Below are 27,602 nucleotides of genomic sequence, written 5' to 3'. Positions count from 1 at the left end.
GGCTGCAATCTGCCCTGTGACAGGCATGACACAGATTACTGACACACTTATGTTTTACAGACAGTGGCTATCCTGCCTACCTTGGTGCCCGTCTAGCATCCTTCTATGAACGTGCTGGAAGAGTACGATGTCTTGGGAGCCCCGGCAGAGAAGGAAGTGTCAGCATCGTTGGCGCGTGAGTTCTGCTCTTAATGAATACGTATGGTCGATGACTAAATATTGATTTTTCCCATCACTCATCATATAAAATATATACACACACACTATATCACAAAACTGAGTACACCCCTCATTTATGATCTGACACTTTCAGACAATGTAAAGTAGTAGGTGTCCAGCTTGTATAGAAAGGTAAGTTTGGTGCCCTCTAAATATATCAATCAGCACACAGCCATTAATGTCTAAACAGGTGGCAACAAAAGTGAGTACACCGCCAGAGGCCGTCTTTTCAGAATAGACATATGCATGCTGCCAGCATTGCTGTAGAGGTTACAGGGGTGGGGGGTCCGCCTGTCAGTGCTCAGGCCATATGCTGCACACTGGAGAGGATACAGGGGTCCGCCTGTCAGTGCTCAGACCATACGCTGCAGAGGTTACAGGGGTAGGGGGTCCTCCTGTCAGTACTCATGTCTCGCGCGTGTCCCGCCCCAGCAGCGGTTGTACCGCTCGGATCCGGGTGTCGCTACTCGTGGCTCGAGGGTCTCCAGGCTCGGGGTCACGCCACAACGTAATGGGGGGTTATTTACAGGGGAGTTAGATAGTTTGTGACGCCACCCGTGGTGTGCGGTAATAGGGAATACCGCCGCTGCCATTGGGAGTACCCGGGGTGATGGAGTGGGGCAGCCAGATGACGTTACCCTCCACAGGTAGGAGAAGGCCCCAGGACTCTGGATGGTGGTATGGGGTGCAGGGGGAGCACAGGCTCGCTGGTTGCATAGTTTAATCAGGTACTCACTCAGAAGGAAAGCAGACGCTGACAATGTGGTAAACCAAGTCTCTGGGTGCCGCTGCTCTCTTGGGGGAGCTCATCAGGGTCCCGTCCCCTGCAGCACTGCTTGATGGTCTGTAACCTGCCTCCGTGTACAGAATTTGAAAGTGTTCAGGTGGCCCGTAAGCTTGGAGCTGTCCGGGCCCCACTCCCTACTTCGGGTAGCAGAGGAGCTTGCTCTCAGGACCTCATGCTTGGGATTTGTGGGCTGCTTTGCTTGGAAAGCCCTATCCCCCTCGTTGCGTTAGTGCCCCGATCTCTGAGCTTCATGGGAACAGTCCATATAGGCCCTGTCCTCCACAGGTTAATTGCCGGGTTGCTTGAAGCTTCTCCCCAACCTAAAGTCCCAGCCCGGCTATTGAACTGCGGCTGCTGACTATCCTCCAAGACTAGCCAAGCACCGAGTCCCAATCTCCTGCGACCCTGTCTCCGACTCCTCTGGGTCCAGACCACTGTCAGCGACCTAATCTGCTTCTCTCCTGGGAGCTACAACTCCCAGCTTCCTCCGAGCTCCTCACAGCTCGAGGGCTACCACTGCTCTCTTTGCTCCCCTGGAGCCGACTGACTTGTCACCTCCCACTTCCCTGCCTCACCCCTAAGTGGGCGACTCTATTCCAGCTTAGCAGCCCACTGGTGTGCCTGACAGGGTGTGGTGTGAGGTGTGACTAGGATTTGTAGATGCTGGTGGAGGCAGTACTGCAAGTTGGGAACCCAGAACCATGGGGGGTTGAGTCCTGCACTGGGACATAAAAAGCGTGCAGTACCCTGTGACGACTTGACTAGTCCAGGGGCGTTACATTCCCCCTTGGTTAAACGTAGCTCATCCACGAGCTACAGGACATCCAAAGGTTTATTTTGTTAATTAGAAAATAAAAAGAATAACAAGTTTAATCAACAATTTCACTTCCCTCACAGGGGAGGCACATTACTTAAACGTTACATTATAAAACTCTTAGAGTTCATTTTTATTAATAGAACCATGGGAACGCTACTGGTTGTAGCGGTAGTCAGTGGCTCAGCCTACTCCACTGCAGCACCTTCCTGCGACAGTCCATTCCCAATGTACCTCTCCCTTCAACCCGCCACCCAAACAACCTGAAGCCCGCCGCTTCCTACTTGGTTCCGTGACAGGGTTGAAGTCCTGGAGGCTCAAAAGACGACTCTGGTGGGCGCACTGGGCGCAACTATATACAAAGAGCACAAGTGCGTGCTGGCTGCTGCCAGTCCCGCAGCCATGGTCCATATTTAACCTTAAATAATTGGCAGAAAATCAGGTGAATTTCCCGGATAATCAAAATTTTCATTCAAGATTAGCAGCATTTTTAAACTTTACTTATCATTTTTTAGAAAAATAACAAACTAAGAAAATAACAAAAGAAAATACAGTATTAACACATTAGATAGCCAGGTACCGCTACCATTACACTCTATATCTCAGTGGGGGCTGACCAAAGTTAACCCGGGTTGATCTCCTCAACTCCGGCCCCTCTTCTTCCCCCTGTGATGTGGCAATGACTCCTACAGGTTCCTCGCCTTCAATGGCAGGTGTGACTGGTAGGACTCTACGTGTTCGTGGTAAGGGTACGGGTACTATTCTAGGTGTTGAGGGTAGTGCAGTGTCAGTAAGCCTTTCCTGTTCTGGTTCCTCCACATGTTGTGGGAATATTAACACAGGGACTATCACTGCTCCATTTTGCATTGGGACAGTCTTCTGGGAAATCACCTAGAATGGTACGGATCATCCTCTTCTTTCTTTCCACTATCTGAGATTGGGGCTGGGGTTCATATGGAACTCTGAGGGGTCCTGGACACGTCTTCAAGTGATCCCGGGAGATGGTAGACGTGGTTCTTCCCTGATCTTTGCTGATAAGGCAGGTCTTCTGATTGTCAAAGTTAGAGGGTTGCACCACGAAAGGTTTCTTCTTCCATTGGTCATCTAGTTTGTGCAATTTTCTCTTTCTCTTCAGTACCATCTTGCCTGGTGAGAAAGGGGTAGCTCTTGCCTGCTTGTTGAAGTTCCTTTCTTGCTTCTCTCTTCTGGTTCAAGTTATCTTCAACATACTCTTGAATCTGTTTATACTGGATCTGGCGACATGAGTCCCAATCCACATCGGGCGAGTAAGCTTCAGGCAGTTCGATCTCCATCTCTAAGTCCACTGGGAGTCTCCCAGGTCTGGCTCTCATCAGGTAAGCGGGAGCACATTTGGTGGATCCCACGGGAATGTTATTGTATATGTCAACTAGATCTGGAAGTTTTTCTGGCCACTGGTTCCGTTCCTCAAGTGGAAGAGTCTTCAGCAGGTTGACCACTAAGTGGTTCATCTTCTCACACATCCCATTTGTTTGGGCATGGTAGGGTCGGGAATACCCATGCCGCCTGCAAAAGTTTGCTTGGAATGCCTTTGCCGCTGTGCTGGCAGTTAGATCTTTCACAGGTACCACCACCAGAAATCGGGAATAGCGGTCCACCATCGTGAGTGCATAGGTATAGCCACTCCTGCTTGGGGTGAGCTTGACGTGATCCAAAGCTAAAATCTCCAAGGGCTGCTTGGTGACTATTGGTTGGAGTAGTGCTCGCTGACTGGTGCTATCTTTCCTCCTCAAGGCACAAGGACCACAGTTCCTGCACCAGGCTTCTATGGTGTCTCTCATCCCAATCCAGTAGAAGCGACTTCTCAGCAACATCTCCAACTTCTTCCATCCAAAGTGCCCTGCTCTGTCGTGGTACGCTTCCAGGACCGCCAGGATATACGGTTTAGGTATCACTATCTGGCAGATTCTTTCATGCGTCTTGGGACTGGTAAGACTTCTGCATAACTTGCCTTGATGGAGATACAGTCGACTCCTGTCCTGCCACAGCTTCTTGGCTTCTTCTGGGGTACCTGGTTCAAGACGGGAGGCAGCTTAGGCTATCAGTGCTTTGATTAGCCGGATTGCAAGGTCGCCATCCTGAGTTTCCTGCCAACTGTGATGGGGTAATGGATTGAAAGTTGCCTCCTGTTGACTGCTATGGGACAGGGGCTGTTCTATGCTAACAGGCCGATGGAAGGCAGGCAATTTAATCTCCTCCAGGTCATTTTCATCCTCTCCATCATCGGGTAAATGGGGCATTCTGGATAGTGGATATGCATTGGTGTTCTTGCGGCCAGCCCTGTATTTTATAGTGAAATCATAGTTCGCCAGTCTCGCAACCCAACGTTGTTCCAGCGCTCCAAGCTTCGCCGTGTCCAGGTGGGTCAACGAATTATTATCCACGTACACGGTAAATTTTGTGGAGGCCAGGTAGTGATTGAATCTCTCGGTTACGGCCCATACGAGTGCCAAGAACTTCAACTTGAAAAAACTATAGTTCTCAGGGTTTCTTACGGTAGGCCGCAGCTTCCTGCTGGCATAGGCAATCACCTTCTCCTTGCCCTTCTGCACCTGGGACAGGACAGCTCCTAATCCTACGCTGCTGGCATCCGTGTACAGTACAAACGGGAGACCATAGTCGGGATATGCGAGGATCTCATCCCCTGTCAGAGCTGACTTCATCCGCCTGAAGGAGTCTTCTTGTTCCTCACCCCACTGGAATGGAGAGCCAGAAGGCTTGCCATGGTTTGGTTACCCCACCAGGAGATCTTGCAAGGGAACCGCCATCTTGGAGTAGCCTTTCACGAACCTGCGGTAGTACCCCATCAGGCCCAGGAACTGCCACACCTCTCTGACCGTATTGGGCCAGTGAGGACAGTTTCGAAGTTGCAGTGGCCCAAGCAGCACTCCATGAGCCTCTGAAATGTTCCTGGCGCATTGCACAGCCCGAATGGCATGCTGTTGAATTCACATAATCCCATCGGGGTTGCAAACGTGGTCTTCTCACGGTCTTCCTCAGCAACAGCCACTTGCCAGTATCCGCTAGTAAGATCAAGAGTAGAGAAATAAGTGGCAGACTTCAAGGCAGCTAACGATTCCTCAATTCGGGGTAGAGGGTAGGCATCTTTATGTGTGATCTTGTTGATTTGTCTGTAATCCACACACATCCTCATAGTGCCGTCTTTCTTTTTCACCAATACCAGGGGAGCTGCCCAAGGGCTACAACTATCACGGATGACCCCAGCCTCCTTCATGTTTTTGAGCATGTCCTTTGTGCACTGGTAATAGGCAGGTGGTATGGGCCTATACCCAGGGCCGGATTATAGGCAGGGCAGGCGGGGCTCCAGCCCAGGGGCCCCCACCACAAGAGCTTCTAAGGGGACCCCCACCATACTTGGCACTAAGCACCCGTCAGCATTTTTTTGTTCTTCACACCCTCTCCCCCTCCGTAAAGAGTCTAATGCCGTGTTTTCGGGGGGGGGGGGGGGGGGGGGGTGTGGTGGTGGTGTTGGAGCACCGCTATTTATTTGCATCTGCGTCTTTATGACGCAAAAACAAACTGCGGGCACAGGACGCTGATTGACCCCGGAAGTACCAGTGGCCGCTTGCACTTCCGGGGTCAGAGGTGTGCAAATGCTCCCTGCTATGTGCTGCGGCCATACCCAGCGAGGGGCGGGGGGGGGCAGCTGCCCCACCCCTAGAAGCAGGGGCACAGTGTGGTGGGCTGATGTATCTGCTGTCCCCGCTGCGCTCCTCTACACTGTGTACATGCCAGGCACACTAGCAGGAGCAGGAGGTAGCACGCTGTGCCGGCTCTGCTGTGTGCTGTGCTCGGCATGCACCCAGTGCAGAGGAGCACAGCAAAGCCGATGACCGCAGCTTCCTCTTTCCGTTCCTATTCAAATGTTTTTGCGTCTTTCAAACGTAAATACATTTGAACAGCGCGCCAGGACTGGGCCCCGCCCCCGACATGCAGCAACGTGATGAGATCAGCACCTTGCTGATGCTGACATCATCACAGTGCTGCGGGCGCCACACAGGGGACATGAGGAAGCGAGCGCTCCATGAAGGAGCTGAAGAGACAGGTTTAATTAATGGGAATGAGTGAGGAGGGGCTGAGGACACATAACGGGGAACATTTGTGAAGGAACACAGCTCTGTGACAGGGGTCAGAGGTGTGCAAATGCTCCCTGCTATGTGCTGCGGCCATACCCAGCGAGGGGCGGGGGGGGCAGCTGCCCCACCCCTAGAAGCAGGGGCACAGTGTGGTGGGCTGATGTATCTGCTGTCCCCGCTGCGCTCCTCTACACTGTGTACATGCCAGGCACACTAGCAGGAGCAGGAGGTAGCACGCTGTGCCGGCTCTGCTGTGTGCTGTGCTCGGCATGCACCCAGTGCAGAGGAGCACAGCAAAGCCGATGACCGCAGCTTCCTCTTTCCGTTCCTATTCAAATGTTTTTGCGTCTTTCAAACGTAAATACATTTGAACAGCGCGCCAGGACTGGGCCCCGCCCCCGACATGCAGCAACGTGATGAGATCAGCACCTTGCTGATGCTGACATCATCACAGTGCTGCGGGCGCCACACAGGGGACATGAGGAAGCGAGCGCTCCATGAAGGAGCTGAAGAGACAGGTTTAATTAATGGGAATGAGTGAGGAGGGGCTGAGGACACATAACGGGGAACATTTGTGAAGGAACACAGCTCTGTGACAGGCAGAGGAGGAGCACTGTATTCCGAGGGAGGGGGGAGGCAGGAGCGTGTAGGGATGGGGCAGTGTAATTTTAATTTTATATTAAATAAAATATGTAAAAAGCAAATTAAGTTAGCTAAGTTTGAGACAGAGAGACTCATTGCGAGAGAAAGTAAAAATAATCCTAAAATATTCTTATATCCCTTAGGGGATGAGGGTAAAGCCAACCTGCTGAATGACTTTTTTTCTACGGTTTTTATACAAGAAAATGCCATGGCAGATGACATGACCAGTGATACCATAAATTCACCCTTGAATATTACCTGCTTAACCCAGCAGGAAGTACGCCGCCGCCTCGAAATCACTAAGGTTGACAAATCTCCGGGCCCGGATGGCATACACCCCAGAGTACTACAGGAATTGAGTTCTGTGATAGATAGACCATTATTTTTAATCTTCTCAGATTCCTTAATAACAGGGTCGGTACCGCAGGACTGGCGCATAGCAAATGTGGTGCCAATATTCAAAAAGGGGACAAAAACTGAGCCGGGAAATTATAGGCCGGTAAGTTTAACCTCTACGGATGGTAAAATCCTTGAGGGTTTCTTGAGAGATGCTATACTGGAGTATCTCAAGAAAAATAACCTTATGACAGAGTATCAACATGGGTTTATGAGGGATCGATCATAGTTACATAGTTACTTAGGTTGAAAAAAGACCTAGGTCCATCTAGTTCAACCTTCCTCCACCAGTTCTACATTTAGTCACTAAGTCATTTATAACCAACAATGTTTTGTGTACTGAGGAAATCATCCAGCCCTTTTTTAAAAGCTGTTATAGTATCTGCCATTACTACCTCTTGTGGTAGGGCATTCCACAGTCTGACTGCTCTAACTGTAAAGAACCCTTCCTATTTAGCTGTCGGAATCGTTTTTCTTCCACTCGCAGTGAGTGCCCCCTGGTCCTTAGTACTGTCTTTGGAAGAAATAAGTCATGTGCCAGTCCTTTATATTGACCACACATGTATTTATACATATAAATGAGATCTCCTCTGAGACGTCTTTTTTCTAAGCTAAACATATCTAACTTTTTCAACCTGTCATCATATGGGAGGCCTTCCATTCCTTGTAATAGTCTAGTTGCCCGCCTTTGAACTGACTCTAACTTCTGAATGTCCTTTTTAAAATGTGGAGCCCAAAACTGGATCCCGTATTCCAGATGTGGCCTTACAAGTGATTTATAGAGGGGTAACAATACGTTGGGATCACGGGATCTAATCTCTCTTTTTATACACCCTAAAATCTTGTTTGCTTTAGCAGCTGCTGCTTGACATTGAGTGCTGCTGCTCAGCTTATTTGTAATGAGAATACCCAAGTCCTTCTCCTGTTCTGTAGTCCCGAGTTTACTTCCATTTAATGTATACGCAGCTATAGGATTACTCTGTCCTAGGTGCATTACTTTACATTTATCAACATTAAATCTCATTTGCCAAGTATCTGCCCATTCTGACATCTTATCCAGCTCTTTTTGTAATATTGTACTATCAAGGTCAGTTTTTAATATCCTACATAGTTTGGTGTCATCGGCAAAGACTGACACTTTTCTATCAATCCCATCCACAAGCTCATTAATAAAGAGATTAAAAAGAATCGGTCCTAGCACAGATCCCTGCGGCCCCCACTGCTGACTATAGCCCATTTAGAGAATGTACCATTTATGACTACTCTTTGTTTCCTATCTTTTAGCCAATTCCTTACCCAGTTGCATATAGTTTCCCCTAGTCCTTGCTTCTGGAGCTTTAGTATAAGGCTATTATGTGGTACAGTATCAAATGCCTTTGCAAAGTCCAAATAAATCACATCAGCTGCATTACCAATATCCAGGTTTGAACTTACCCCCTCATAGAACCCCAACAGGTTGGTTAGACACGACTTATCTTTCATGAATCCATGCTGTTTGTCAGTTATCATATTATTTTCTGCAATATATTTCTGCATGTCATCCCTTAAAATGCCTTCAAAAACTTTGCATACTACTGATGTCAGGCTTACTGGACGGTAGTTGCCTGGATCTACCCTCTTACCTTTCTTAAATATCGGTACCACATCAGCAATCCTCCAATCCTGAGGCACCAACCCTGTTACAAGTGAGTCTAAAAAGATGAGATACAGCGATCCTGTCAAACTAATTTGATCAGCTTCTATGAAGAGGTAAGTTCAAGTCTGGACCAGGGAAATGCAGTGGATGTTGTGTATATGGACTTTTCAAAAGCTTTTGATACGGTGCCACACAAAAGGTTGGTACATAAAATGAGAATAATGGGGATAGGGGAAAATATGTGTAACTGGGTTAAAAACTGGCTCAGTGATAGGAAACAAAGGGTGGTTATTAATGGTACGTACTCGGACAGGGTCTCAGTTCATAGTGGGGTACCACAGGGGTCAGTATTGGGCCCGCTTCTTTTCAACATATTTATAAATGACCTTGTTGGGGGCATGCGGAGTAGAATTTCAATATTTGCAGATGATACTAAACTCTGCAGGGTAATCAATGCAGAGGAGGATAATTTTATATTACAGGGAGATTTATGTAAATTGGAGGATTGGGCTGAGAAGTGGCAATTGAAGTTTAATGTAGATAAATGTAAGGTCATGCACTTGGGTAGAGGAAATAACATTTATGATTATGTACTTAATTGTAGAACACTGGGTAAAACAGACACAGAAAAAGACTTGGGTGTATGGGTGGATGGTAAACTTCACTTTAGTGGACAGTGTCAGGCAACTGCTGCCAGGGCTAATAAAATAATGGGATGTATTAAAAGAGGTATAAGTGTTCATGAAAAAAATATAGTTCTACCTCTGTACAAGTCACTAGTGCGACCGCACTTAGAATACTGTGTACAATTCTGGTCACCGATATATAAGAAGGACATAGCTGAACTGGAGAGGGTGCAGAGAAGAGCCACCAAGATTATTAGAGGAATGGGTGGGCTGCAATACCAAGACAGGTTATTAAACTTGGGGTTATTTAGTTTGGAAAAACGAAGGCTTAGGGGGAATCTAATCACAATGTATAAATATATGAGGGGACAGTACAGAGACCTTTCCAAAGATCTTTTTACACCTAGGCCTGCGACTGGAACACGGGGGCATCCGCTACGTCTTGAGGAAAGAAGGTTTAATCATAATCACAGACGAGGATTCTTTACTGTACGAGCAGTGAGACTATGGAACTCTCTGCCGCATGATGTTGTAATGAGTGATTCACTACTAACATTTAAGCAGAGCCTGGACGCCTTTCTTGAAAAATTGAATATTACCAGTTATGTATATTAGATTTTATGACAGGGTATTGATCCAGGGAACTAGTCTGATTGCCGGATGTGGAGTCAGGAAGGAAATTTGTTCCCCATTGGAACTTGTTTGCCACATTGGGGTTTTTTTTTGCCTTCCTCTGGATCAACATGTTAGGCTACGGGTTGAACTAGATGGACTTAGAGTCTCCCTTCAACCTTAAAAACTATGATACTATGAATTTGTGTGTGTAGGGGGTGATGAGGGTTGTATTGTGTGTGGGGGGAGGGGTAATGGAGGGTGCATTGTATTGTGTGTGGGGGGAGGGGTAATGGAGGGTGCACTGTATTGTGTGTGGGGGGAGGGGTAATGGAGGGTGTATTGTGTGTGGAGGGAGAGGTAATGAGGGGTGCATTGTATTGTGTGTGGGGGGAGAGGTAATGAGGGGTGCATTGTATTGTGTGTTGGGGGAGAGGTAATGAGGGGTGTATTGTTTGTGTGGGGAGGGGTAATGGGGGGTGCATTGTATTGTGTGTGGGGGGAGCGGTAATGGGGGTGCATTGTATTGTGTATGGGGGGAGGGGTAATGGAGGGTGCATTGTATTGTGTGTGGGGGGAGGGGTAATGGGGGGTGCATTGTATTGTGTGTGGGGGGAGGGGTAATGGGGGGTGCATTACATTGTGTGTGGGGGGAGGGGTAATGGGGGGTGCATTGCATTGTGTGTGGGGGGAGGGGTAATGGGGGGTGCATTGTATTGTGTGTGTGTGTGTGTGTAGGAGGGGTAATGGGGGTGCATTGTATTGTGTGTGTGTGTAGGAGGTGATGTGGGGTGCATTGTGTGTGTGTGTAGGAGGTGATGTGGGGTGTATTGTGTGTGTGTGTAGGGGGTGATGGGGGGTGCATTGTGTGTGTGTGTGTGTGTGTGTAGGGGGTGATAGGGGGTGCATTGTATTGTGTGTGTGTGTGTGTGTGTGTGTGTATGTGTGTGTCAGAGCTGTGTGTGTGTAAGAAGCAGTACTGTGTGTGTATATATGAATTAGAGCAGTCTGTGCGCCCCCCCAGAACTATATGGGTTCCCCAGAGCGCTATGTCACCCATCCCAGTAATGAGTACACCACCAGAGCTGTTTGCCACTCCAGTAACGTCTATGCCCCCTGCCCCTCCTGTTATGTATATATTGTAGCCCCCAGCCCCTCCTGTGATGTATATACAGCAGTGCTGTCAGTGTGCAGTCACATCTGTTAGTGACAGCCATCGTGAAACACAGCCACATGTCCTGAAGGAGCTGGACGGAAACAAGCGGGAGAGGGGAGTGAGGCTGCTGGCGACTTCTCCATATTAATACCTGTAAGGGCTCATGCGCACGTAACTGCTGAATATTCTGCAGCGATTTGACAGCACATGTGCGCGTCAAATTGCTGCAGAAACACTGCATAATGGATGCAGTTTTTCTGTACAAAAAAAGCCGATTTCATGCGCTATGGCTGCTTCCCCCACCATAGACAGAGCGGGAGCTGCATCCATAGCGCGCGGAATAATTGACATACTCATTTTATGAACGCACGGATTTGGGTCAACATTTTAGCAACCAAATCGCTGCGTTCATAAAAGCAACGTGTGCACGTATCATGCACAATCTACATAGATTATGCAGGGGACACAGGACGCATGCATTTACACTGTAGTGCAATAGGCAGCGTAAATGCATGGAATTACACAACGTGCGCACGAGCCCTAATGTGTCTGTGTCTGCATGTATGTCAGTGTATATGACTGTGCATATATTTGTCTGTTTATATGTATTTTTCTGAATTTGTCTTCAAATATGTACAGTGCCTACAAGTAGTATTCAACCCCCTGCAAATTTAGCAGGTTTACACATTCGGAATTAACTTGGCATTGTGACATTTGGACTGTAGATCAGCCTGGAAGTGTGAAATGCACTGCAGCAAAAAAGAATGTTATTTCTTTTTTTTTTTTTTTTTTTTTTTAAATTGTGAAAAGTTTATTCAGAGGGTCATTTATTATTCAACCCCTCAAACCACAAGAATTCTGTTTGGTTCCCCTAAAGTATTAAGAAGTATTTCAGGCACAAAGAACAATAAGCTTGACATGTTTGGAATAATTATCTCTTTTTCCAGCCTTTTCTGACTAATTAAGACCCTCCCCAAACTTGTGAACAGCACTCATACATGGTCAACATGGGAAAGACAAAGGAGCATTCCAAGGCCATCAGAGACAAGATCGTGGAGGGTCACAAGGCTGGCAAGGGGCACAAAACCCTTTCCAAGGAGTTGGGCATACCTGTCTCCACTGTTGGGAGCATCATCCGGAAGTGGAAGGCTTATGGAACTACTGTTAGCCTTCCACGGCCTGGACAGCCTTTGAAAGTTTCCACCCGTGCCGAGGCCAGGCTTGTCCGAAGAATCAAGGCTAACCCAAGGACAACAAGGAAGGAGCTCCGGGAAGATCTCATGGCAGTGGGGACATTGGTTTAAGTCAATACCATAAGTAACGTACTCCACCGCAATGGTCTCCGTTCCAGACGAGCCTATAAGGTACCTTTACTTTCAAAGCGTCATGTCAAGGCTCATCTACAGTTGGTTTGATACCCTAAGTCACTAGTTAAAGGGGGGGGCATACTGGGCCAATTCCCTATTGTGACCCTTCCTATCAGCAGGGGTCGGCACCCTACATATATGACCGTTATGGCGCCCCTGCTCCAACGTGGACTGACCCTTCTTGCCCTATACTGACACTATTATTCGTGCTGCTGATCTCAATGAGAGCTTCTGTATAGTGTTTCGTGAAGTTCTCATGCATCCACCCAAGCATTCAAATAGTGGAATTTTCAATATATGTCTATAATTTCCCTGATGTTTAAAATAGACATCTCAGCAATACACGTGATCAGTTAGTCTAATAGAAGGTGCTGTCCATCTTGTATCAAACTTCATATATCACCAGTAAATAGTGTAGCCCAATCGCCACTGCTTCGCCAATTGGCATAGCTCACTGCCCATTAAAAATTGTTGTAGCCAAATCGCCTACTGCTTCGCCATAAGGCATAGCTCCTTGCCCGACGCGTTTCTCCTCCTGAATCAACAATCGAGCGGAGGTTCATCAGGGGATATTCAGGGCTCAGTTGCATAGATGTCAGACTGCAATTATCAATATACCTGTATTAGATGATTAATCACCACATTAGGAGTCCACACAACGCAATTCTATATGGGGCCATTACTCACATTGCAATAGTGCCAAAAAATAATAATTCAATCCTTCAATAAGGTAATGTCGTTCCCACTGAAAATATATACATATACATGTAAGTCCAACACATTCTCATTAGATTGCAGAGATCAGCGGACCATTTTATAGAGCCCAGTACTCACTCATAGTCAGATATTGTCTGGGACTGCCTGTTCCTATTTATGCCATAGATGCCCATTTCCTCAGTGAGGTATCAGCTGTGAAACAACATAAAAATCCACTCAACACCGATAATCACGTTTGTGGGCAGTATTGATGGACGTCAGGCCACACGAATCACGTCCCTCCTTCTCTTCCCTCCCTCCCCCCTGGATGACCGGCATTGAATAACGATCCGGAAATGAGGCAATATGACGCTGACAAGGAGGGGGATTTAAACTTGTCAGTGTTCGGCAGTAAGCTAGGCGCCAGTATCCGTCCACCATTGAAGTGTGGCCAGCTTCAAAACCCATACAATGAGATACCTGAGTAAGTACCTTTTAACGATATGGATCATTGATTTAACCTGGAGAATATGAAGGAGCTGAGGAGGTGTTGAGTGGATTTTTATGTTGTTTCACAGCTGATACCTCACTGAGGAAATGGGCATCTATGGCATAAATAGGAACAGGCAGTCCCAGACAATATCTGACTATGAGTGAGTACTGGGCTCTATAAAATGGTCCGCTGATCTCTGCAATCTAATGAGAATGTGTTGGACTTACATGTATATGTATATATTTTCAGTGGGAACGACATTACCTTATTGAAGGATTGAATTATTATTTTTTGGCACTATTGCAATGTGAGTAATGGCCCCATATAGAATTGTGTTGTATGGACTCCTAATGTGGTGATTAATCATCTAATACAGGTATATTGATAATTGCAGTCTGACATCTATGCAACTGAGCCCTGAATAGCCCCTGATGAACCTCCGCTCGATTGTTGATTCAGGAGGAGAAACGCGTCGGGCAAGGAGCTATGCCTTATGGCGAAGCAGTAGGCGATTTGGCTACAACAATTTTTAATGGGCAGTGAGCTATGCCAATTGGCGAAGCAGTGGCGATTGGGCTACACTATTTACTGGTGATATATGAAGTTTGATACAAGATGGACAGCACCTTCTATTAGACTAACTGATCACGTGTATTGCTGAGATGTCTATTTTAAACATCAGGGAAATTATAGACATATATTGAAAATTCCACTATTTGAATGCTTGGGTGGATGCATGAGAACTTCACGAAACACTATACAGAAGCTCTCATTGAGATCAGCAGCACGAATAATAGTGTCAGTATAGGGCAAGAAGGGTCAGTCCACGTTGGAGCAGGGGCACCATAACGGTCATATATGTAGGGTGCCGACCCCTGCTGATAGGAAGGGTCACAATAGGGAATTGGCCCAGTATGCCCCCCCCTTTAACTAGTGACTTAGGGTATCAAACCAACTCTGTTTTTAAGTTTGTACTTGTTGATCTATGAAATAAAGTGTTGAATTTTATGGTGGGGTTTTTTCTTTGAGGTATTTTGGTTCTAAGACCCCCCAAGTGATTGGTTGAAGGTTTCTGATAAAATAGTATGGCTGGCTTTTTGTCCGGTCCGATTGGGGACAATACTTGGCTTAATGACGCCAAGGAAGCTTTCTCTGACCTGCTCAGTGAGGACACCCCTGTGCAAACTCAAACCCTAAGATCGATTTTTTCGGAATTGTTGATAGGATATAAAGAAAATATAAAGTCATGGTGGGAGGTGCAGTCCCTTGACAATTATATCAAGAATAGGGTAGTCCCCAGAGGCTTACGCATCCTGATTTCACCTGCGCCCAGGTCGAGATCACCAGAACTACTAGCGAAGTGGGAAGAGGAATCTGTTTCTTCATCCTTGAGGTTCATGGGAATTCTTCTCGAAGAGGAGAAAAATACATTACAGAAAACGACGACAAGATTGCAGGAACTCATAGAGACTGCCCTTAAGCATAAGGCAGAGACGGATTTCTCTAGCAGGGAGATAGCATTGAAAACCTCGGTTGAACGCTATAGAATCAGTATCAAAGACAGGAAACACAAGAGATTTATAAGAGATCTGAAAGACTTTAGGGAGAAGCAAGCATACAATTTTCAAGATAATAGCCGCAATTTCTATCCTGGTGAAGTCTCATCTACAGAGGCAGAGTCATTGGACTCAGAGAGTAGGACTAGTAGGAATCCATGGATTCCAAGAGGATCTGGAAGGAGGAGATGGAGGGGAGGTTTCAGAAGGGGAGGAGGGCCAAAACACAATCAAAACATCCACCAGGGGAATACAGATGGCAATGGATCATCTGGCTCTGGATTATCGTCTACATCAATGGCCCCCCCACTTCCCCCTCCATCCTCTTTTTTAGAAAGGAGGGATATGAGACCTTACGATTTAAGGGACCGGGTGCCATCGAAAACGAACAGGGCTTAGGCGGGGTGGGGGACGATACAGGAAACAGGACACAGGTCATCAATTTATCGGATTATCAATTATCAGAAACCGAACTATCGGTATTGAGGGCAGGGCTGGGCTTTGTACCCACAGTGAGATTTGATGCATTCACATGGGTGAAAGACCTAAACCTTTTCATTCGAAAGTTAAAATGGAAAAAATATTTCGCAATAAATAATCGAATGAAATGCCAAAGACTAGATCTACCATCGGACATGATGGAGGATTTTGACATACTGATGGAGTTGGAGGAGGAAGGGAGGAGATTGGAAGGTGAAGGCCCTTTCTCCACTCTAAAGAACAAAAGTACTAAAATGCCCCCGCCAGGGGAACATGATAGTACAGAGATTTTTTGTAAATTGGTGACCAATGAACTGATGAAAATTGACCCTAAACATAGTCCCGCCCCCACTAATATGACTAGACAAGAAAGGGAGGCCCTAAGTAATTTGGAGAAAAACTTGGAAATTGTGGTCAAACCGTCTGATAAAGGCGGGAACACAGTGATCATGAATAGATCAGAATACGTACAAATGTGTTTGATACTCCTTAATGATAGAGATACATATGAAGTTCTCAGGAAAGATCCAACTGACACCTACAGGGGTGAACTAAAGGAGCTCCTAAATATAGCGAGAGATGACAGGTTAATCTCTAAAGAGGAATTGGAGTTTTTGTATCCCAAACATCCTAGGATAGCCACATTTTATACAGTGCCTAAAGTACACAAAGGGCTCAATCCCCTAAAAGGGCGACCAATCGTCTCGGGGATTGAGGCCCTTTGTCAAAATATTAGCACGTATGTGGATCAAGTCCTACGATCGTTCGTAACAGCCCTACCATCGCACATTAGGGACACGATGGACCTACTCAGAAGGATAGAGGGTCTGACAGTTGAGAAAGAGGCCATCCTGGCATCAATAGATGTGGAATCATTATATAGCCGAATCCCCTATGAACATGGCCTAGGTGCTATTGATTACTTTCATCCCGTGGGATTCAATATAGTCCTCACAACAGATTTATACGAAACCTCATGGAATTTATCCTCACCAAGAACTACTTTATTTTTGACTCAAGATTCTACCACCAGCTCAGGGGCACTGCGATGGGGAGCCCTTGTGCTCCCACATACGCAAACTTGTTCCTGGGCTGGTGGGAGGATACAGTGGTATTTGGTGAGGAGGACACGATATGGAGCCCCCAGATCAGTTTCTGGGGGCGATATATTGATGATGTGATTATCATATGGTCCGGCACTGAGGAGTCATTTATTTCATTTGTGGGATATCTCAACAATAACAATCTGGGACTCAGGCTAACATACGAAATAGGAGGTGATAAGATTCCTTTTTTGGACACCTTCATCCAGAAAGACATCAATGGACGGCTAAAAACAAACATCTACAGAAAACCTAATTCCACCAATAGCTTATTGCACTGGAAGAGTTTCCATCCTACCCCGTTGAAGAGAGGGATTCCCAAGGGGCAGTTCCTGCGATTACGCAGGAACTGCTCTGTCACAAACCACCGGGGGGGTCACTCAGAAATCCCCCGCGCTGGCTACCAGTACGTCACAATCGGGGGGTAACAAGTGGGGGTCACCCCTCCTTTATACCTCCCGACCGACAGACAGAGCACGTGACGCGCTCTCTAGCGCCCCTCTTATAGTCAGGCCAATTATGGAATTGCCCGACCATAAGCAAGGAGGCCGCTATACTACTTATGCCGATTATTGAAGGGTCCCCGGTGAGAGTAGGGTATATATTCCCCCGACCTCCGCGGGCGGAATATATAAAATCTCCCCGAATCTCACTGGCCTCCCCACAATAATCCTTGGCACAATTCGCTGCCACCAACCGATTTACGGTAACTATTAGCCGAACACACAGACGTGGGATTCAAGATCGAGATAACAGAACAGCCCAAGATTAATTATATAATTTAATCAGCCTAAAGCACACTAGAAACTACAATATATACAATAGGGAATCTACAGAATATACATATGTCAGAGTACAGTTACAATCAAAGCATGGGTTACAAACAGGCATACACAGTTCCAGCAGTTACCTTGTTGCGTCTGGCCACAGGGGGGCGCTGTACCCAGGTTTCTAGGATCCTTCCCACAGATGTTTCCTACACGTGACCCCAGCGAAAAGAACACTGGAAAATGGCCGAAGTAGGGTTATCAACCTGGGCAAATCCAGGTCCCCTCCTACCTTAGTGACCTCAGAGGGAGCACTGCTCCACCCCTGGCTTGAGTTATGGACAATCCACAACATGGAATATGGGCCATAACTTTGCCTGGGAGCGTCGTAGGCGGACGCCAATGCTCTCATTGTGACAGTTATGAATTTAGCTACAGAACGAGGGGACTCATGACCTGTCTGCCAGTTCCCCATTGGCTGATATCACGCCTGGGGCATTTCCCAATGTCCTGCTCCCATAAAAAGGGTGTGCCGGCATCGTCCGCATGCGGAGACACCATTTTTATGGTTGCCATATTTATCGGAAATATGGCTTGCGAGATATGAACCATTTTTTACTGGAGTCGTTCTGTCTGGCTATTTCCATAGCCTTGCTAACTAGCTAGCAGCCCCCACTACAGGGTCACGGCAGGGAGTCATCCTGTGTCCATTGTCCCCAAGCCACCTAATTTCCATATCACAGGACATGGCCATGGAGGTGTAAGTGGAACACTGAGAACAAGAAGGGAGGGGGCACTGCCAGGGAGTGATGAGGGACTATGACTGGAGTCATAATTCATCTTCATATCCCGGGATTTGCCTCACACCTCCCCCCTTTTGAGGGCGCTAGGGGGCAGCACACTCCGGTGTTCCCCCGTGCGCCCGTCCGCGACCTCTCCTTGTCGGGACAGCCCGTCTGCGTTACCGTGGTCACGGCCCCTTTTGTGGCGAATGGTGAAGTTGTAGTGCTGGAGCGCAAGGCTCCATCGCAACAATCGCCCATTCGTCCCAGAGACGGTGTGCAACCAGCTGAGGGGATTGTGGTCCGTCTCCACGATGAAGTGGCGCCCGTATAGATAGGGTTGCAGACGCTGCAGGGCCCACACTATGGCCAGGCACTCCTTCTCCATCGTGGAATAGGCAACTTCCCTTGGTAACAGCTTCCTGCTCAGGTACAAGACTGGGTGCTCTTGGCTCGCAGAGTCCACCTGGCTGAGCACCGCACCGAGGCCGAAGTCACTGGCGTCGGTCTGTACTACAAACGGCCGCGTGAAGTCGGCTGCCTGTAGCACGGGCGGGCTGGAGAGGGCGTCCTTTAGGGCCCGGAAGGCTGTCTCGCAGTCCATTGTCCAATCGACTGCAGAGGGCAGCTTCTTCTTGGTGAGGTCCGTCAAGGCTTTTGCCAGGCTACTATAGCATGGAACAAACCTCCTATAGTACCCAGCGGTCCCCAAGAAGGACATCACCTGCTTCTTGGTCCTGGGGGTGGGCCAGGATGCGATGGCTTCCACTTTCTCAGGCTCGGGCTTCAGTGTTCTCCCACCTACCCGGTGACCGAGGTACTGGACCTCGCTCATGGCCAGCTGACACTTTCCCGGCTTGATGGTCAAACCTGCCCGGTGGATCCGCCTGAGCACCTGTGCTAGATGCTCTAGGTGGTCCTCCCAGGTGGGACTGAAGACGGCAATGTCATCCAGGTACGCGGCCGCGTACCCTTCAAGTCCCTTGAGCAGGGTGTTGACCATCCGCTGGAAAGTGGCAGGGGCATTCCTCATCCCGAATGGCATCACCGTGGACTCGTACAGTCCAAATGGGGTAATAAAGGCAGAGCGTTCCCTGGCCTTGCGAGTCAGGGGGATCTGCCAATATCCCCGGCTCAGATCCATGATGGTCAGGTACTGAGCCCCGGCCAACTGATCGAGCAGGTCATCGATGCGTGGCATTGGGTACGCATCGGCGACCGTGACCGCATTGAGCCCCCTGTAGTCCACGCAGAACCGAGTGGTTCGGTCCTTCTTAGGGACGAGGACTACAGGCGAGGCCCAAGCGCTGTTGGATGCCTGGATCACCCCCAGCTTCAGCATCTCGTCAATCTCCTGGCGCATGTGTTGCTGCACCTCCAGGGAGACCCGATATGCTGAACGCCGGATCGGGGGATGATCCCCAGTGTCCACGTGATGGACAGCCAAGTCAGTCCTTCCGGGCTGGTTGGTAAACAACCCCCGGAAGGGGAGGAGGGTGGCCCACAGCTGGGACCGTTGGTCTTCCAAGAGCTGGTGGCCAACCTCCACATCCTCAATGGATCCGCCTGCCCTAACCTGGGCTAGCATATCCAAGAGGGTTTCCGCTTCTCCCTCCTCGGGCAGGTTGCACACGGGGAGCGCACATGCCTCCCGCTCATGATGTGCCTTCATCATGTTCACATGGAAGGGCTTCCGCCTTCCACGGGCAGGGTCCAGGGTGACCAGGTACGTTACAGGGTTGAGCTGCTGGTACACGAGGTATGGGCCTTCCCAGGCTGCCTGAAGCTTGTCCTGTGGTACGGGGACCAGTACCCACACCTTTTGACCCACTTGGTAGGTCCTCTCACAAGCGTTCTGGTCGTACCAACGCTTCTGATCGGCCTGGGCTTGAGCCATATTGTCGTGTACCAGTTGCGTCAAGGCCTGCATTTTGTCCCGGAAGCGCATGACACACTCGATAACCGACACTCCAGGGGTGGCCAAATCCCCTTCCCAAGCCTCTTTCACCAGAGCCAGGGGGCCCCGCACACGTCGCCCGTACAGGAGCTCAAACGGTGAGAATCCTGTTGAGGCCTGTGGAACCTCCCGGTAAGCAAATAACAGGTGTGGGAGATACCGCTCCCAGTCACGCCCATGGGAGTCGACCAACATCTTAAGCATCTGCTTTAAGGTGCCATTGAACCGCTCGCACAGGCCATTAGTCTGTGGATGGTACGGGCTGGCCACCAGATGTCGCACCTGGACTTGCTTACAGAGGGCCTCCATCAGCTGGGACATGAATTGGGTCCCCCGGTCAGTGAGCATTTCCTGGGGAAAACCCACTCGGGAGAAAATCTCCAGCAATGCGGTGGCCACCTTGTCAGCCCGAATGGACGACAAGGCCACTGCTTCTGGGTACCGGGTGGCATAGTCCACTACCGTCAGTATGAAGCGTTTCCCGGAGCTGCTGGGGATGGCCAGCGGGCCGACCAGATCCACAGCCACCCTCCTGAAAGGCTCATCGATGATTGGCAGAGATACCAGTGGGGCTTTGGGGCGTGGCCCCGCCTTCCCCCCTCTCTGACAGGTTTCACACGAACGGCAGTAGGCAGCCACATCGGCCCCCATTTTTGGCCAGTAGAAATGCTGGTTGAACCTGGCCTTGGTCTTAGCGATCCCTAGGTGTCCGGCCATCGGAATCTCATGTGCGATCCGCAACAACTCCGTCCGGAACGGATAGGGTACCACTAACTGTCGGTCCCTGGGCCACGCCTCCGGTGAACCCTGCTGGACCGTGGCCCGGTACAGCCGTCCTTGGTCCCAGACCACTCGCTCCGGGTCCGAGTCCGAGGGAGGCTGTGCCGCCTGCTCCTTAAGAGCTTTCAAGCTGTCGTCAGCTTCTAACGCTGCCTGAAACCCCTGACTAGATGTGGCCAGAATCGACGAGACTGTCACATCTTCAGTCAGTACCCCGGGACCTGTGTCCTGGCCTCCACCTGACTCGGCTGCCACTTGGTCAGAAGGGGAAGAGCTATCGGACCTCCGGGAGGCCCCTTGGCTTCCAGCACTCCCACTGCGGGTGACAGCGGCCACAGCCGCTGCGACCGTGGGTCGTGCCTGCTCCTCCTCCGTTCCTGACCAAGTCGCCGGTTCAGGCAGACCTACCTGGCTTCCTGACACCCCGGTTGTGGGGGAACCATGCACCGAGATCTTACCTGGGAGCACTTCCGCTCCTGGACCGGCCCCAATCTCACCTGCCTGTTCCCCTCCTGCAGCAACAGAACCCCGCTGTGAAATCTCTGGGGACCCCACATTTGCTGTGGTAGCCCCCACCCCACACACTGGTCCTCCCCCTGCAGCACCCTGCTCTCTGCTTATCCCTGCAGAGGGCAACAGATCCCAGCTCACAGGCTGGTTACTTGTAGAGGCATTGTCACACCTTTCTCTGACCCCCTCCCCTGTCACAGCTGCAGCTGAGTGTGTGTCTATGGTGTCTATGCAAGCAGAAATATCAGAGTTCACTCCCTCCTCCCTTACATCATTCATAGATAACACATTAACATTGTTAGGAGTCATGTCAGTACGGGCTGAAGGTTCAGCCCTTGGGGGGGGCCCAAACTGGGAGGTTATCTGCCCCAAATCTGTCCGAAGTAGCACGTTTGCAGGGATCCGATCAGTTACCCCCACCTCCCTCACCCCCCGCCCTGCGCCCCAGTCCACATAAATGTCAGCAACAGGCAGCGCCGGGTCAGTGCCTCCAATCCCGGAGACAGCGAGGGTTTTTCCAGGGATCAAGTCTTGGGGGGACACCATCTCAGGCCGCACCAGAGTCACCTCCGAGGCGCTGTCTCGCAGTCCTATGGTCACAGACCGGCCGACGGTGACAGGTTGGAAGCTGTCCAGGGACCTACCACCACCCCCACCCACACAATACACCTTGGGCGGCCCTTGGGACGGGGACGGAGCCGGGGCCTTGGGACGCTGAGGGCACATGGCCTTGAAGTGTCCAGGTAGGTTGCACTGGTGGCACCGTCTTGGTTCCGCCACGGGCCTGGAGAGGGGAGTTGAGGGGGACACCCCCTGCAGTCTAGGGGCAGGTGGGGCAGTCGCAGAATTCATCTTACCCCCTCTCCAGGTGCTGCTGGTGGCCGCTCTCCTGGCCTCAGGGGCCCGGTTGTTGGTGTAGTCATCGGCAAGGGCAGCTGTAGCCGTGGACCCCTTTGGCTTCTGGTCTCGGATGAACTGGCGGAGATCCTCAGGGCAGTTCCACAAGAGTTGCTCCGTGATGAACAAGTCCAGGATCTCCGGTCCGGTGGAAAGCTGCAGGCCTTGGGTCCAGTGGTCGGCAGCTCGGGCAAGTGCCCGCCGGTGGTCAGCCCAGGAGTCCTTTGGTCCCTTCTGTAGGCTCCGGAACTTCTTGCGGTAGGACTCTGGAGTGAGGTTGTACTGTTGGATCAGGGCCCGCTTGATGGTGTCGTAGCCCTGATCTGCCTCAGCAGGCAAGTCCCCAAGGATATCCAGGGCCTTACCCCTTAAACGGGGGGTCAGGTATTTGGCCCACTGGTCCTTGTCCAGATGGTGCTGCAAGCAAGTCCGTTCAAAAGCAGTCAAGAAAGAGTCCAAGTCTCCATCCTTCTCCAGCACTGGGAAGTCCTCAACACGGACCTTTGGAAGTTTGGTGTCTCGAAGGTCACATGTGGCTGATGAGGGCCGGAGCTGAGCTAGCTGCAGCTGGTAGTCACGGTCTGCCTGTCGCTCTCGCTCTTTACGCGCTGCCTGCCGCTCTCGCTCCGCAGCCTCACGCTCTGCGTGCCGCTCCGCAGCCTCAGCGTCACGCGCTGCCTGCCGCTCTGCCCTGCGCTCTGCCAGGAGTTCCTTGTAGCCCTTCTGGTCTCCAGCCTGGAGAAGGGCCATAGCCATTTGAAGAAGGCTATCCGAGCCTCCCAGGCTCGGTGGAATGGCACGTGGTGATCTGCGGCACGCTGCAGAGCTAGGCGATTCACTGTCCCTTTCAGAGCGGAGGGCTGGCATCTGGCTCGTTGAGGAACCTTGGGTGAGCTCCTCCTCATCTTGTCCAGCAGTGCCAGGTTGCGCAATGTCCTCGGCAGAACGGTTTTCTGGCGTCGAGCTCCTGGAGGACTCGTGGGCAACCTCCTCATTGCTGTCCACAGCACCGTCCTCCCTCTCTTCGGCTCCTGCCTTAGCATTGGCCAGTTGCATAGCTCTGCTCCTGGTGCCATCAGCCATTCTTGCAGACTTTTGGTCACTGACACAGAACTGACACCTGATGCCTCCACACACCTTACAGTATCTGCACTCTGACACTCTAGTGTTGAGCTAGTCTGAAGACCCCAGCAGCCACAGCTGCTGCAGGCAGTCTTTAGTGTCTGGGAGTATGGGTCTCACACTCACACACACTATTATCTCGATCCCACCGCTTGCCACCAATATGTCACAAACCACCGGGGGGGTCACTCAGAAATCCCCCGCGCTGGCTACCAGTACGTCACAATCGGGGGGTAACAAGTGGGGGTCACCCCTCCTTTATACCTCCCGACCGACAGACAGAGCACGTGACGCGCTCTCTAGCGCCCCTCTTATAGTCAGGCCAATTATGGAATTGCCCGACCATAAGCAAGGAGGCCGCTATACTACTTATGCCGATTATTGAAGGGTCCCCGGTGAGAGTAGGGTATATATTCCCCCGACCTCCGCGGGCGGAATATATAAAATCTCCCCGAATCTCACTGGCCTCCCCACAATAATCCTTGGCACAATTCGCTGCCACCAACCGATTTACGGTAACTATTAGCCGAACACACAGACGTGGGATTCAAGATCGAGATAACAGAACAGCCCAAGATTAATTATATAATTTAATCAGCCTAAAGCACACTAGAAACTACAATATATACAATAGGGAATCTACAGAATATACATATGTCAGAGTACAGTTACAATCAAAGCATGGGTTACAAACAGGCATACACAGTTCCAGCAGTTACCTTGTTGCGTCTGGCCACAGGGGGGCGCTGTACCCAGGTTTCTAGGATCCTTCCCACAGATGTTTCCTACACGTGACCCCAGCGAAAAGAACACTGGAAAATGGCCGAAGTAGGGTTATCAACCTGGGCAAATCCAGGTCCCCTCCTACCTTAGTGACCTCAGAGGGAGCACTGCTCCACCCCTGGCTTGAGTTATGGACAATCCACAACATGGAATATGGGCCATAACTTTGCCTGGGAGCGTCGTAGGCGGACGCCAATGCTCTCATTGTGACAGTTATGAATTTAGCTACAGAACGAGGGGACTCATGACCTGTCTGCCAGTTCCCCATTGGCTGATATCACGCCTGGGGCATTTCCCAATGTCCTGCTCCCATAAAAAGGGTGTGCCGGCATCGTCCGCATGCGGAGACACCATTTTTATGGTTGCCATATTTATCGGAAATATGGCTTGCGAGATATGAACCATTTTTTACTGGAGTCGTTCTGTCTGGCTATTTCCATAGCCTTGCTAACTAGCTAGCAGCCCCCACTACAGGGTCACGGCAGGGAGTCATCCTGTGTCCATTGTCCCCAAGCCACCTAATTTCCATATCACAGGACATGGCCATGGAGGTGTAAGTGGAACACTGAGAACAAGAAGGGAGGGGGCACTGCCAGGGAGTGATGAGGGACTATGACTGGAGTCATAATTCATCTTCATATCCCGGGATTTGCCTCACATGCTCCTTGACAGAGGACTTTGACAAACAGTCGAGGTGCCTGAGGAATAGATTTATCCAAAGAGGATACCCTCTGGGAACAATAAATGCGGCCTATGAACATGCCTGGCAGAGTGAACGGACCAAACTATTGGTACCAAGACAGAGAAATGAGGATACTCTGAAAACCAGACTGATTGGTACGTATGACGACCAGAATGGAAAAGTAATGGGGATTTTGAGGAAATATTGGGGAATACTAGCCAGTGACCCAGACATTGGTGAAGCAATTACAAATTCACCATCGGTGACCTACAGGAGAGGCCGTACAATAAAGGACCATGTGGTCCATAGTTTATACACTCCCCCACAAAAAGCAGGAACCTGGCTAGACCAGAGAGAGACGGGGACTTTCAGATGTGGCAAATGCTCATTCTGTAGATATATCACTCCATCAAAGGATTTTACAAGCGTGAGTACTGGGAGGACATACAAGAACAGAAACTTTGCCAATTGTAGGACGGAGGGAGTGGTCTATTTGTGTACGTGTGTATGTCCACTTAACTATGTGGGGAAAACAAAAAGACAACTGAGAGTCAGGATAAGCGAACATCTGGGAGATGTGAGGAATAAAAGGGACACCCCCATCGCCCGCCATGTTAATGGATGTCATGGCGGGGATGTGGGAGTTCTCTCCTTTAGGACCATTGAAACCATACCGGTCCCGATGAGACGTGGGGACTGGGACAAAATAATTATCCAAAGAGAGACCCGATGGATCTTCTGGTTGCGAACAATACATCCAGAGGGGCTCAATGAGCAGTTGAGCTTTGTAAGCTTCATTTAATTTAATACAGGACAAATATAGCCAGGACACACATAATAGCCCTTCTAATGGAAGGAGAGTGTTAAAATGAGGCTATGTATATATAACTAGCCAGTATGAGCATCAGTTTATATATATGATCAATGATGAAGTCAGATTAATGGTAGGGTAGACCAGTGATCTAATTAGAAATGATTATTTCCCATGGAGTCCTTAGAATTTCATATTTCTTTTGGGAAGATCAGGATATGTGTGGGTGTAAAATAATAGGATATTGGGAGTAGTGGGAATTGAAGGGGAGGAGGCAATCATAACCAGGATGTGTTAAAGGTTCCGGTATGGCACCTGGGCATAAGTTATTATGGAGTATATAATCAGAAAGATACATAAAATATAGTGGTAAATAGGGACGCCTTAAAGTAATGGAGCCCTTATAGACCTTAAACGCATTGGATAAGCAGTACCCCGCGTAATGGTAACAGGGGTTTCTGACATTATGCATATTTATAAAACCGGAAGTAGGGCATCCTGATTCTGGCCTGTAAAAGATGCATGAACCTTTGCCAGTACAGGAAGTGAGGTGACCGGATGACTTCCCACATAAGGTTAGTGCGGGGAGTGAAGGCAGGAGGTAACGCCGCCCCCCCCCCGACATGACGATAAGCATCATTTGCATGGGAGCGCCAGGACTGCTGATTTGGTGACGGCCGGGAGGTGTGTCACCAGCGTCACGTTGTGGGCGGTATTGACGGACGTCAGACCGCATAAATCACGCCCCGTCTTTTCCCTTCCCCTAGATGACCGGCAATGGATGACGATCATATGCAGGGTAACGCCGTGACTGCCAATCATGTGACGGCCGGGAGGTGTGTCATCGGGCGTCACGGTTTGGGTGGTATTGACGGACGTCAGACCGCACAAATCACGCCCCTCCTTGTCTTTCCTCCCCCTAACGATCACATGCATGGTAACGCTGTGACGGCCAATCATGTGACGGCCGGGAGGTGTGTTATCGTGCGTCACGTTTGTGGGCAGTATTGATGGACGTCAGGCCACACGAATCACGTCCCTCCTTCTCTTCCCTCCCTCCCCCCTGGATGACCGGCATTGAATAACGATCCGGAAATGAGGCAATATGACGCTGACAAGGAGGGGGATTTAAACTTGTCAGTGTTCGGCAGTAAGCTAGGCGCCAGTATCCGTCCACCATTGAAGTGTGGCCAGCCTCAAAACCCATACAATGAGATACCTGAGTAAGTACCTTTTAACGATATGGATCATTGATTTAACCTGGAGAATATGAAGGAGCTGAGGAGGTGTTGAGTGGATTTTTATGTTGTTTCACAGCTGATACCTCACTGAGGAAATAGGCATCTATGGCATAAATAGGAACAGGCAGTCCCAGACAATATCTGACTATGAGTGAGTACTGGGCTCTATAAAATGGTCCGCTGATCTCTGCAATCTAATGAGAATGTGTTGGACTTACATGTATATGTATATATTTTCAGTGGGAACGACATTACCTTATTGAAGGATTGAATTATTATTTTTTGGCACTATTGCAATGTGAGTAATGGCCCCATATAGAATTGTGTTGTATGGACTCCTAATGTGGTGATTAATCATCTAATACAGGTATATTGATAATTGCAGTCTGACATCTATGCAACTGAGCCCTGAATAGCCCCTGATGAACCTCCGCTCGATTGTTGATTCAGGAGGAGAAACGCGTCGGGCAAGGAGCTATGCCTTATGGCGAAGCAGTAGGCGATTTGGCTACAACAATTTTTAATGGGCAGTGAGCTATGCCAATTGGCGA

General features: G+C 49.5%; 1 protein-coding gene across 2 annotated transcripts in view; it reads left to right on the top strand.

The window, feature by feature from the left end:
- The window catches only part of LOC142258350 (V-type proton ATPase catalytic subunit A), a 463,932-nt gene that overhangs the window by 264,741 nt on the left and 171,589 nt on the right, over positions 1 to 27,602 (top strand). For both annotated transcript variants that reach the window (XM_075330923.1, XM_075330924.1), the window contains one exon: positions 61 to 175. In XM_075330923.1, the coding sequence (XP_075187038.1) occupies positions 61 to 175 (115 nt within the window). The remainder of the gene's footprint in view (positions 1 to 60; positions 176 to 27,602) is intronic.

The sequence above is a fragment of the Anomaloglossus baeobatrachus genome, chromosome 12, assembly GCF_048569485.1.
Source record: "Anomaloglossus baeobatrachus isolate aAnoBae1 chromosome 12, aAnoBae1.hap1, whole genome shotgun sequence".
Lineage (NCBI taxonomy): Eukaryota > Metazoa > Chordata > Amphibia > Anura > Aromobatidae > Anomaloglossus > Anomaloglossus baeobatrachus.
This window is presented reverse-complemented; position numbering and strand designations above follow the sequence as displayed.